The sequence below is a fragment of the Giraffa tippelskirchi genome, chromosome 7 (assembly GCF_054371585.1).
Source record: "Giraffa tippelskirchi isolate mGirTip1 chromosome 7, T2T-mGirTip1v1.2.pri, whole genome shotgun sequence".
In the NCBI taxonomy this organism is placed as follows: domain Eukaryota; kingdom Metazoa; phylum Chordata; class Mammalia; order Artiodactyla; family Giraffidae; genus Giraffa; species Giraffa tippelskirchi.
In genome coordinates this window covers 147,020,378-147,033,153 of record NC_137281.1, presented here as the reverse complement: position 1 = coordinate 147,033,153, position 12,776 = coordinate 147,020,378, and the positions used below count along the sequence as shown (strand labels likewise).

Genomic DNA, 12,776 nt, shown 5'->3' with positions numbered 1-12,776 from the left:
TTGGACACGACTGAAGCGACTTAGCAGCAGCAGCATTGCCATAACAAACAGCTTGTGAGATCGTGGTTGCCTGACCAGAAGTAAGGCCTGAGCCTCTGGAGTGGGAGTGTTGAGTACAGGACACTAGAGAACTCTTGACCCCAGGGAGTATTAATCAGTGAGCACTCCCACGGAGGCCTCCACCTGTATCAAGACTCAGCACCACCCAATTGCCTGCAGCACCCAGCACAGGATACCTTACCCAACAACAAGCAAAACAAAAACACAACCCAATCATCAGCAGACAGGCTTCCCACAGACACCCCAAAATACACCACCTCACATGGCCCTGCCCATCAGAGGGAAAAACTCACTTCCTCCTACCAGAATGCAGGCACAAGTCCCTTTAAACATGAAGCCTACACAAGGCACTGGACCAACCTCACCCATGAGATGAAAAGCAAGAAGAACTATGACTGTATAGCCTAGGGAAAGGAGACCTCAAACACGGTATTTTACACAAAATGAAAAGACAGAGAAATATTGTGCAGATGAAGGAACAAGACCAAACAAACAAAGAGGAAATAGGCAAACTACTTGAAAAAGAATTCAGAATAATGACAGTAAAGATGATGCAGAGCTTTCATGATAGCTCAGTTGGTAAAGAATCCGCCTGCAAAGCAGGAGACCTGGGTTTGATCCCTGGGTTGGGAAGATCCCCTGGAGAAGGGAAAGGCTACCCACTCCAGTATTATGGTCTGGAGAAACTCCATGGACTGTACAGGCCATGGAGTCGCAAAGAGTTGGACACAACTGAGCAACTTTCACTTTTCAAAGATGATCCAAAATCTTGAAAACAGAATGCAGAAAATGCAAGAATCATTTAACACATTTCACAAGGAACTAGAAGAAATAAAAAATAAGTAAACAGTAATAAACAACACAATTATTGAAATTGAAAATACTCTCAGTTCAGTTCAGTCGCTCAGTTGTGTCCGACTCTCTGTGACCCCATGAATTGCAGCACGCCAGGCCTCTCTGTCCATCACCAACTCCCGGAGTCTACCCAAACCCATGTTCATCGAGTCAGTGATGCCATCCAACCATCTCATCCTCTGTCGTCCCCTTCTCCTCCCGCCCCCAATCCTACCCAGCATTAGCGTCTTTTCCAATGAGTCAACCCTTCGCATGAGGTGGCCAAAGTATTGGAGCTTCAGCTTCAACATCAGACCTTCCAATGAACACCCAGGATTGATCTCTTTTAGGATGGACTGGTTGGATCTCCTTGCAGTCCAACAGACTCTCAAGAGTCTTCTCCAACACCACAGTTCAAAAGCATCAATTCTGCGGCACTCAGCTTTCTTCACCGTCCAACTCTCACATCCATACATGACCACTGGAAAAACCATAGCCTTGACTAGACAGACTTTTGTTGGCAAAGTAATGTCTCTGCTTTTAAACATGCTATCTAGGTTGGCCATAACCTTCCTTCCAAGGAGTAAGCGTCTTTTAATTTCATGGCTGCAGTCACCATCAGCAGTGATTCTGGAGCCCAAAAAAGTAAAGTCTGACACTGTTTCCAATGTTTCCCCATCTATTTCCCATGAAGTGATGGGACCAGATGCCATGATCTTAGTTTTCTGAACGTTGAGCTTTAAGCCAACTTTTTCACTCTCCTCCTTCACCTTCATCAAGAGGCTCTTTAGTTCTTCTTCACTTTCTGCCATAAGCGTGGTGTCATCCGCATATCTGAGGTTATTGATATTTCTCCCAGCAATCTTGATTCCAGCTTGTGTTTCTTCCAGCCCAGCGTTTCTCATGATGTACTCTGCATAGAAGTTAAATAAGCAGGGTGACAATATACAGCCTTGACGGACTCCTTTTCCTATTTGGAACCAGTCTGTTGTTCCTTGTCCAGTTCTAACTGTTGCTTCCTGACCTGCATACAGGTTTCTCAAGAGACAGGTCAGATGGTCTGGTATTCCCATCTCTTGAAGAATTTGCCACAGTTTATTGTGATCCACACAGTCAAAGGCTTTGGCATAGTCAATCAAGCAGAAATAGAGGTTTTTCTGGAACTCTCTTGCTTTTTCGATGATCCAGCGGATATTGGCAATTTGATCTCTGGTTCCTCTGCCTTTTCTAAAACCAGCTTGAACATCTGGAAGTTCACGGTTCACGTACTGCTGAAGCCTGGCTTGGAGAATTTTGAGCATTACTTTACTAGCATGTGAGATGAGGGCAATTGTGCGGTAGTTTGAGCATTCTTTGGCATTGCCTTTCTTTGGGATTGGAACAAAAACTGACCTTTTCCAGTCCTGTGGCCACTGCTGAGTCTTCCAAATTTGCTGGCATATCAAGTGCAGCACTTTCACAGCATCACCTTTGAGGATTTGAAATAGCTCAAGTGCAATTCCATCACCTCCACTAGCTTTGTTCGTAGTGATGCTTTCTAAGGCCCACTTGCCTTCACATTCCAGGATGTCTGGCTCTAGGTGAGTGATCACACCATCGTGATTATCTGGGTCGTGAAGATCTTTTTTGTACAGTTCTTCTGTGTATTCTTGCCACCTCTTCTTAATATCTTCTGCTTCTGTTAGGTCCATACCATTTCTGTCCTTTGTCGAGCCTATCTTTGCATGAAATGTTCCTTTGGTAACTCTAATTTTCTTGAAGAGGTCTCTAGTCTTTCCCAATCTGTTATTTTCCTCTATTTGTTTGCACTGATTGCTGAGGAAGGCTTTATTGAGGCAGAACAGATAAGTGAGCTGGGAGGTATAATGGTAGGAATCATTGCTTAAGAGAATAATAAAGAAAAAAAGAATGAAAAGAATTGATAGTCTCAGAGACTTCTCGGACAATATTAAATGTACCAACATTTGAATAATAGGGAGAAGAACAGAAAAAGAAAGGATCTGACAACATTTTTGAAGAGATTATTGTTGAAAACTTCCCTAACATGGGAAGGAAAATAATGAACTCCAAGAAATGCAGAGTCCCATACAGGCTAAACCCAAGAAGAAATATGCCAAGACACATATTTATCAAACTAACAAAAATTAAACAAAAAGAAAAAATATTAAAAGCAGCAAGGGAAAGACAACAAGTAACATATAAGAGAAATTCCATAAGGTTAACAGTTGATCTTTCAGCAGAAACTCTGTAGGCCAGAAAGGAATGACAAGATATATTTAGAGTAATGGAAAAATCTACAATTAAGATTACTCAGTAAGGATCTCATTCAAAACTGATGGAGAAATCAAAAGCTTTATAGACCAACAAAAGTTAAGAGAATTTAGCACCACCAAAAAAGCTTTACAACAAATGCTAATGGAAATTCTATAGGAGGAAAACACAAGAGAAGGAAAAGGCTTACAAAAACAAACCCAAAACAATTAAGAAAATGCCAATAGGAACAAATACATCAATAGTTACTTTAAATATAAATGAATCAAACTCTCCAACCAAAAGACACAGAGTAGCTGAATGAATACAAAAACAAGACCCATATACATGCTATCTACAAGAGACCCTACCTCAGACATAGGACACATACAGACTGAAAATGAGAGGATAGAAAAAGATATTCCATGCAAAGGGAAATAAAAAAAAAAGCCAGAGTAGCAATTCTCATATCAGACAAAACAGACTTAAAAATAAAGAATATTACAAGAGATAAGGAAGGACATTACATAATGATCAAGGGATCAAGGAAACATAACAATTGTAAATATTTATGCACCCAACAAAGGAGCACCTCAATACATAAGGCAAACACTAATAGATATAAAAGGGGAAATCGACAGTAACACAATAATAGTAGGGGACTTTAACACTCCACTTATACAAATAGACAAATCATCCAGACAGAAAATTGATAAGGAAACACAAGCCTTAAATGATGCACTAGACCAAATGTACCTAACTGAAGTCTTCCGGACATTCCATCCAAATGCAGAAGACATTTTCTTCTCAAGTTCACAAGGAACAAACATTCTCCAGGATAGATCATATATTGTGTCACAAATCAAGCCTCAGTAAATTTAAGAAAACTGAAATTGTATCAAGCATCCTTTCTGACCACAACACCATGAGACTAGATATAAATTACAGGAAAAAAAAAAAAAAGGGGAAAACCACAAATACATGAAAGTTAAACAATACACTTCTAAATAACCAATAGGTTACTAAAGAAATCAAAAAAGACCTAGAAACACATGACAATGGAAGCATGCTGACCCAAAACCTATGGGATGCAACAAAAGCAGTTCTAAGAGGGAAGTTTGTGGCAATACAATCTTACCTTAAGAAACAAGAGAGACATCTAATAGACAACCTAACCTTACACCTAAAGCAATTGGAAAAAGACGAACCAAAAAAAACAAACAAACAAACCAAACAAATAAACCCCGAAGTTGGTAGAAGGAAAGAAATCTTAAACATCAGAGCCAAAATAAATGAAAAAAAAAAAATGAAGGAAACAACAGCAAAGATCAATAAAACTAAAAGCCGGTTCTTTGAGAAGATAAACAAAATTGGCAAAACATTAGCCAGACTCATCAAGAAAAAAAGGGAGCAGACTCAAATCAACAGAATTAGAAGTAATAAAAGAAGAGGTTACAACAGGCAATGTAGAAATACAAAGAATCAGAAGAGACTTCTACAAGCAGCAGGCTGGATGAAGAATGAGTTGGAATCAAGATTGCCAGGAGAAATATCAATAACCTCATATATGCAGATGACACGACCCTTATGGCAGAAAGCGAAGAAAAACTAAAGAGCCTCTTGATGAAAGTGAAAGAGGAGAGTGAAAAAGCTGGCTTAAAACTCAACATTCAAAAAACTTAAGATCATAGCATCTGGTCCCATCACTTCATGGCAGATAGATAGGGAAACAATGGAAACAGTAACAGACTTTATTTTGGGGGGCTCCAAAATCACTGCAGATGTGACTGTAGCCATGAAATTAAAAGATGCTTGCTCCTTGGAAGAAAAGTTATGACCAACCTAGACAGCATATTAAACAGCAGAGACATTACTTTACCAACAAAGGCCCATCTAGTCAAAGCTATGGTTTTTCCAGTAGTCATGTATGGATGTGAGAGTTGGACTATAAAGAAAGCTGAGCGCAGAAGAATTGATGCTTTTGAACTATGGTGTTGGAGAAGACTCTTGAAAGTCCCTTGGACTGCAAGGAGATCCCACCAGTCCATCCTAAAGGAAAGGAGTCCTGAATATTCATTGGAAAGACTGATGCTGAAGCTGAAACTCCAATACTTTGGCCACCGGATGCAAAGAACCGACTCATTGGAAAAGACCCTGATGCTGGGAAAGATTGAAGATGGGAGGAGAAGGGCATGACAGAGGAAGAGGATGAGATGTTTGGATGGTATCACCGACGCGATGGACATGAGTTTGAGTAGGCTCTGGGAGTTGGTGATTGACAGGGAAGCCTGGCGTGCTGCAGTCCATGGGGTCGCAAAGAGTCGGACACGACTGAGCAAATGAACTGAACTGATATGCCAATAAAACGGACAACCTGGAAGAAATAGATAAATTCTTGGAAAAGTTCAACCTTCCAAGGCTGAACCAGGAAAAAATAGAAATTATGAACAGATCAATCAGAAGCACTGAGATCAAAACTGTGATCAAAAATCTCCCAAAAAACAAAAGTCCAGGGCCAGATGGCTTCACAGGTGAATTCTATCAAATGGCTGCATGCTCAGTTGCTTCAGTTGTGTCCAACTTTTTGCGACCCTATGGACCTGTAGCCCACCAGGATCCTCTGTGAATGGTGATTCTTCAGGCAAGAATACTGGAGTGGGTTGCCATTCCCTTCTCCAGGGGATCTTCCCAACCCAGGGATCGAACTGGCATCTCTTATGTTTCCTGCATTGGCAGGCAGGTTCTTTACCGCAAGCGCCACCTGGGAAGCCAATCAAACGTTTAGAGAACAGCTAATGTCTAACCTTCTCAAACTCTTCCAAAAAACTGCACAGTGAGGAACACTCATTCTATGAGGCCACCATCACCCTGATACCAAAATCTGACAAGGGGACATCACAAAAAAAGAAAATTATAGGCCAGTATCACTGATGAACATAGATGCAAAAATCCTACAAAATTCTAGCAAAGAGAATCCAACAACACATTAAAAGGATCATACACTATGATCAAGTGGGGTTTATTCCAAAGATGCAAAGATTCTTCAATATACGCTGATCAATCAATGTGATCACCATATTAACCAACTGAAGATAAAAATCATACGATAATCTCAACAGAGGCAGAAAAAGCTCTGGACAAAATTCAACACCCATTTATGATAAAAACTCTTCAGAAAACTGGCATAGAAGGAACCTACCTCAACATAATAAAGGCCATGTATGACAAATCCACAGCAAACATTATCCTCAATGGTAAAAAACTGAAAGTACATCCTCCAAGATCAGGACGAAGACAAGGGTGCCAGCTCTTGCCACTATTATTCAACATAGTTTTGGAAGTCCTAGCCATGACAATCACTGAAGAAAAAGAAATAAAATTAATCCAGATTGGAAAAAAAGAAGTAAAACTCTCATTGTTTGCAGATAATATGACACTTATATATAAAAAGATACTAAAGATCCTATCAGAAAATTACTAGAGCTCATCAATAAATTTAGTAAAGTCACAGGATACAAAATCAACACAGAGAAATCCTTTGTATTCCTATACACTAACAACAAAAAATCAGAAAGAGAAATTAAGGACTCAATCCCATTCACCACTGCAACCAAAAGAATAAAATACCTAGGAATAAACCTACCTAGAGAGACAAAGGACCTGTATACAGAAAACTATAAGACACTCATGAAAGAAATCAAAGACAACACAAACAGATGAAGAGATATAGCATGTTCTTGGATTCGAAGAATCAAAATTATGAAAATGACTCTACTACCCAAGCAATCTACAGATTCAATGCAATCCCTATCAAAATGCCAATGGCATTTTTCACAGAACTAGAACAAAATATTGCACAATTTGTAAGACCCCGAATAGCCAAAGCAATCTTAAGAAAAATAGAGCTAGAGAAATCAACCTTCCTGACTTCAGGCTATACTACAGGGTTACAGTCATCAAGGCAGTATGGTACTGGCACAAAAACAGATATACAGATCAATAGAACAAGATAGAAAGCCCAGAGATAAACCCATGCACCTATGGGCACCCTATCTTTGACAAAGGAGGCAATATGCAATGGAAAAAGGACAGTCTCTTCAATAAGTGGTGCTGGGAAAACTGGACAGTTATGTATGAAAGAATGAATATAGAACATTTCCTACCACCACACACAAAAATAAACTCAAAATGGATTAAAGACCTAAATGTAAGACCAGAAACTATAAAACTTAGATGAACACATAGGCAGAACACTCTTTGACATACATTGCAGCAAGGTCCTCCATGACCCACCTCCAAGAGTAATGGAAATAAAAACAAATGGGACCTAGTTGAACTTAAAAACTTTTGCAAAGGAAACCAAAAACAAGGTGAAAAGACAGCCTTCAGAATGGGAGAAAATAACTGCAAATGAAGCAACTGACGAAGGATTAGTCTCCAAAATATACAAACAGCTCATGCAGCTCAATATCAGAAAAACAACCCAATCAAAAAAATGGACAGAAGACCTAAACAGACATTTCTCCAAAGAAGACATACAGATGGCTAATACACACATGAAAAAAATGGTCAACATTGCTCATTATTAGAGAAATGCAAATCCAAACTACAAGAAGGTTATCACCTCACACTGGTCAGAATGGCCATCATCATCAAAAAATCTACAAAAAAAATGCTGGAGAGGATGTGGAGAAAAGGGAACCCTCTTGCACAGTTGGTGGGAATGAAAATTGATACAGCCACTATGGAGGACAGTACAAAGACTTCTTAGAAAACTAGGAATAAAACTACCATATGACCCAGCAATCCCACTACTGGGCATATACCCTGAGTGTGTATGCTCAGTCACATCCAACTCTTTGTGAACCCACAGACTGTATCCCACCAGGTTCCTCTGTCCATGGAATTTTCCAGGCAAGAACACGGGAGTGGGTTGCCACTTTCTGCTCCAGGGATCTTTTCAACCCAGGGATCAAACCCATGTTTTTTGTGTCTCCTACACTGGCAGGTGGATTCTTTACCACTAGCACCACTTAGGAAGCCCATATACCCTGAGAAAACCATAATTCAAAAAGACACATATGCCCCCCAAAGTTCACTGCACCACTCTTGACAATAGCTAGGACATGGAAGTAACCAAAATCTCCACTGACAGATAAATGGATAAAGAAGCTGTGGTACATATACGAATGGAATATCACTCAACTATAAAAAGGAATGAATCTGAGCCAGTTCTAGTGAGATGGACAAACTTAGAGCCTGTTATACAGAGTGAAGAAAGTCAGAGAAAAACAAGTATCATATATTAATGCATATATAGTATTTAGAAAAATGGTACAGATGAACCTATCTGCAGGGCAGGAATAAAGATGCAGACACAGAGAACAGACTTGCGGACACAGCGGGGGGAAGGGAGGATGGCATGAATTGAGAGAGTAACACTGAAACATACGTTACCAAACGTAATACACATAGCTAGTGAGAAGTTGCTGTATAACACAGGGAACTCAACCCAGTGCTCTGTGACAGGTCAACCTAGAGGGGTGGGAGGTGGGAGGGAGGTTCAAGAGGGAAGGAACATATGTGTAGTTATGGCTGATTCATGTGTGTGGTTGTATAGGCAGAAACCAACTTAACATTGTAAAGCAATTACCCTCCAATTAAAAAAAAAAAAAACACACAGTAAAAAGTCTTGCTCTTTCAGCCTGGAAGTAAACTTGCCAAACTGTATCAGAAATTTCCTTTTCATTTGTTTTGGCCAAAAACTGTCTTACAAGTAAAACGAGGCCCTATATCCAAGCATCAGAGGATTAGGATACATGGAGAGAGGCATCTGTCTTCCTGGTGTCTGTGCAGGCAACTCAAAGTGGGAATGACTTGCATAGGACAGGCTGCCTCTGTGTGACCCACATGCTGGCTCCATGCCCCTTACATACCTGCTTCCAGGAGGGGTGGAGTGGCTCTCAGGAGCTTGGAGGTCTGACTGTATTGACCATGTTGGGCCACTAGGACTGATGACAGGCCGAAGTGTGGGGGGAGTTGAAGCACTGCTTCTGTTTATGACGCTGCTTGCCAAATTCAGGTTTGTTACCTAGAAATGAAATGAGGGAAATAATCTGACTTTACAGAGTTTTAGGAAAGCATCATTAAAAACATATTGGGGAAATCATGTCGAGTCCAGGCGATGCTGACTCAACTGGGCTGAAACAGTGGTTGTGACAAAGGCACGCGTTAAAGAGTGACTTCGGTGCACATCCAAGAGCAGAGGTGAGGGTACTGAGTGTCAATATAAGTTAACAAATACTTATTCCACTCCTACTATGTGCAAAGCACCATACTATTCTAGGTGCAGTAAAATACAAAGATTAATAACAAAGAGGGTAAGTATTTACTGAGTATTTACTCTGTGTCATGCAAGGTTCTAAGAATTAGGCAGACTACTTAGCCTTTCTGACCCTTGCGTCCTCATATGAAAGTTCTAAATGCTCAATAAAGTTTAGTTATAAATAATAATCAGATAAACTCACTGATTTAGAAAAAAGTTGCACAGCCAATAGAAAAATGGGCACTGACTTCAATAAATGATTTACAAAAATCGAATATTAATTAGCCAATTAAACAATTAAAACTACTCAGTTCTATTGTCAAAGAAATGTAAATTACAAGATAACACTTTTATGTGTTACACTGACATATACTAATAACAAAATAGTACCTAACAATGCCAAAGGGTGATATTAGATGTGTACTTACACTATTTATGAAACTATTCATTGGTAGACTCTTTCTACAAGTAAATTTGCCAACATATTATTAAAAGTATCAAAATTTTTGTACACTTTGATGCTATAGTCTACGTTGTAGGAACTATGAGAAAAAACAATTGCAGATCATTAATGAGGTGAGTATTAATACTAGCAGTCACTATTTAGCAGAACTTAAAATGTGCCAAGCTCTGAGTAAACAAGTATATTACATGTATCTCATTCATAATTCTATTGACAAGTACTACTATAATCCCCACTTTACGAAGAAGGAAGCTGAGGAATAAATGGCAGAACTACAATCTGACCGTAGTCTGAAACTCCAAATTCCCTGTTCTTACTCACTACACTATACTGTGAACAGAAACTGAAAACAAGCATTCTTTTTAATATTGAAAAAGGAAAGATTTAAATGGCTAACAGTATTTAAATACATATGTTAAATAAATTTTGCTCTAAACAGATAAGGAAATGTTATATATCCACCAGAATTTTTTGCAGAATACTTAATGATTTAGGAACATGCCAATGTCTTGAATTAAAAAAAAAGAAATCACAATATGAAACTGTACAGAGAGCAGATCCAAATTTCCTTAAACACACACACATGCAGATACACATTCCTAAAAGGGATGTATTACTTTTATAATCCAAAAGAAAAAAAATGTACATTATATGAAAAATACAGATGTGAGCTGATAAGTTTAAAACCTGGATGGGGAGAGTGGAATCAGAAAAGGCAGCTTCGAGGAGCATTTCAAATAAGCCGCACAGGGGATGCTGAAAAGGGGCGAGGTGGGGGGACTCAAGGCTGAAGGCAGGGTGCTGAGTGGGAGATACAGGGAAGAGAGATGTGAGGAGATTTAAATTCCAAGAAAAGTGTCCCAGGAAGCTAACAATTTTGACACAAATAGAATAATTCAGGATGTTTTTAAATCTGAAAGAAAATAAGTCATTTTTAGCAGTCTAGTGCTTCATTCCCAGTTACAGAATTCAGTAAGTGACAACTGCCCAGGACTGTGTCTTCACACCAAAGACTCAAATATTTTTGACCCCTTTCTGCCGCTACCAGGGGAGAAGAAGGACCACGTTGACAAAAGGGGGAAGACAGTGCAGCAGATGACGGCAGTGCCCTCTGGCCCCTCTGAAGAGCCTTGACCCTCTTCCTGCACCCTACCTAGAAGCAACAAAGGCTCTCAGACAGTCGGACTCCCTGTAGGACTCAGCTCACCCCTGCCTCAACACTAAGCCCTCCTGGCACTAAAGATTAGGCTTTTCAAATTAAACCCCTGGCCCTAAAGATTAGGCTTTTCAAATTACACCGGAGCTTACAGCTTATAAAGACGTTACCAAGTAGAAAGGTCTTTCTGATAACTAACAGCTTCTCCAATTACTGCCTTAGTCAGTTGTGCCAAAAACCTAATAAAAAAGGCTTATTAATAATTCATAGTGGGACAGCAATAAAATAAACAAAATGTACATACTTTACCATTGTTAGTATAAACTTTCTGGCTTGGACATGAGTGAATGGGAAGGAGAAGAGATATTAGACTTGGTGCATTTTCTCTCTTTTGGCCAGACTGCCTTTAATTGAAACATCACTGTCTTCATCATGGGCTTCCCTGGTGGCTCAGCCGGTAAAGAATCTGCCTGCAATGCCGGAGACTGCCTGGATCGGGAAGATCCATGCAGAAGAAAATGGCAACCCCTTCCAGTATTCTTGCCTGGAAAATTCCATAGATAGAGGAGCCTGGTGGGCTACAGTCCATGGGGTCTAAAGAGTTAGACACGAATTAGTGACTAAACCATCATTTCCATCATAATCGCTAACATTTACTGAATGCTCACCATGTGCCATGGGCTTAGTTCAGCAGTCCTCAGCGTTTTGGGCACTAGGGCCTGGTTTCATGGAAGACAATTTTTCCCTGGACTGGGGGAGGGGAGGATGGGTTTTGGGGGTGATTCAAATGCATTACATTTACTGTGCACTTTATTTCTATTTTGTAGCAATCTCAGGATATCCGGCCTTGACTTTAGGGTTAGGATTCATGCCTATGAGAATCTGATGCTGCTGATCTGAAAGAAGGCCAAGCTCAGGCAGTAATGCAAGCCATGGGAAGCAGCTGTACAGACAGTTGAAGCTTCACCCTCTGCTCACCTCCCGCTGCGCAGCCCGGGTCCTGACGGCCATGGACTGCTACAGGTCTGTGCCCAGGAGCTGGGGACCCGCACCTTAGATGCCCTTGCATCATCTTTATGTGCACAATTTCACTTAACCCTGAGCCAGCCTTTCAAGAAGTTTCTATTGTTACTCCCATTTTACAGAAGAGGCAACTGAAGTCTTGAGAGGTAAATAATTAGATAAAAGTAACACATCAACTAGATGGCAGGGCAAAGAGGAAAACAGACACAGTCCTCTTCCAAATGCATGTGGTATACTTTATCCTAATCCTATGGCTTAACATTTGAGTCCTCGCAGGAGAAGTGCCTGGTACTTATAAGTGAGGTTTTTATCTCCCTCCATTACTCCCAGAGGTAGATACTATGATACTCTCTTTTCTCTCTCTTTTTTTTTTTTTTTGGTCACTCCACATGGTTTTCTGGGATTTTAGTTCCTATACCAGGCATTGAACTCAGCTCCTTGGTAATGGGAGAGGGGAGTCCTAACCACTGAACGGTTAGGAAATTCCCCCAGTACTCCCTTCTCAGTTATGGAGAAACTAAGCGTCAGAGAAGTTATGGTAAGTCATTGGTTCAAGGTCACATAACAGTTGCAGAACTGGTACTCTTGTTTAAAAAGCCATTTTCCAGTTTTGAAACTAATAGGGAAACAGACTTAGTTGTCCTTAATTACTAGAAATTTTTGAA

General features: G+C 40.1%; 1 protein-coding gene across 50 annotated transcripts in view; it reads right to left on the bottom strand.

Annotated features, from left to right (window-relative positions):
* The window catches only part of TTLL5 (tubulin tyrosine ligase like 5), a 317,966-nt gene that overhangs the window by 152,130 nt on the left and 153,060 nt on the right, over window positions 1-12,776 (bottom strand). For all 50 annotated transcript variants that reach the window (XR_014059294.1, XR_014059293.1, XR_014059296.1 and 47 more), the window contains one exon: window positions 9,081-9,235. Coding sequence is in view for 45 of the 50 variants with exons in the window: in XM_081509290.1 (XP_081365416.1) it covers window positions 9,081-9,235 (155 nt within the window). In the remaining 5 variants the exon portion in view is untranslated. The remainder of the gene's footprint in view (window positions 1-9,080; window positions 9,236-12,776) is intronic.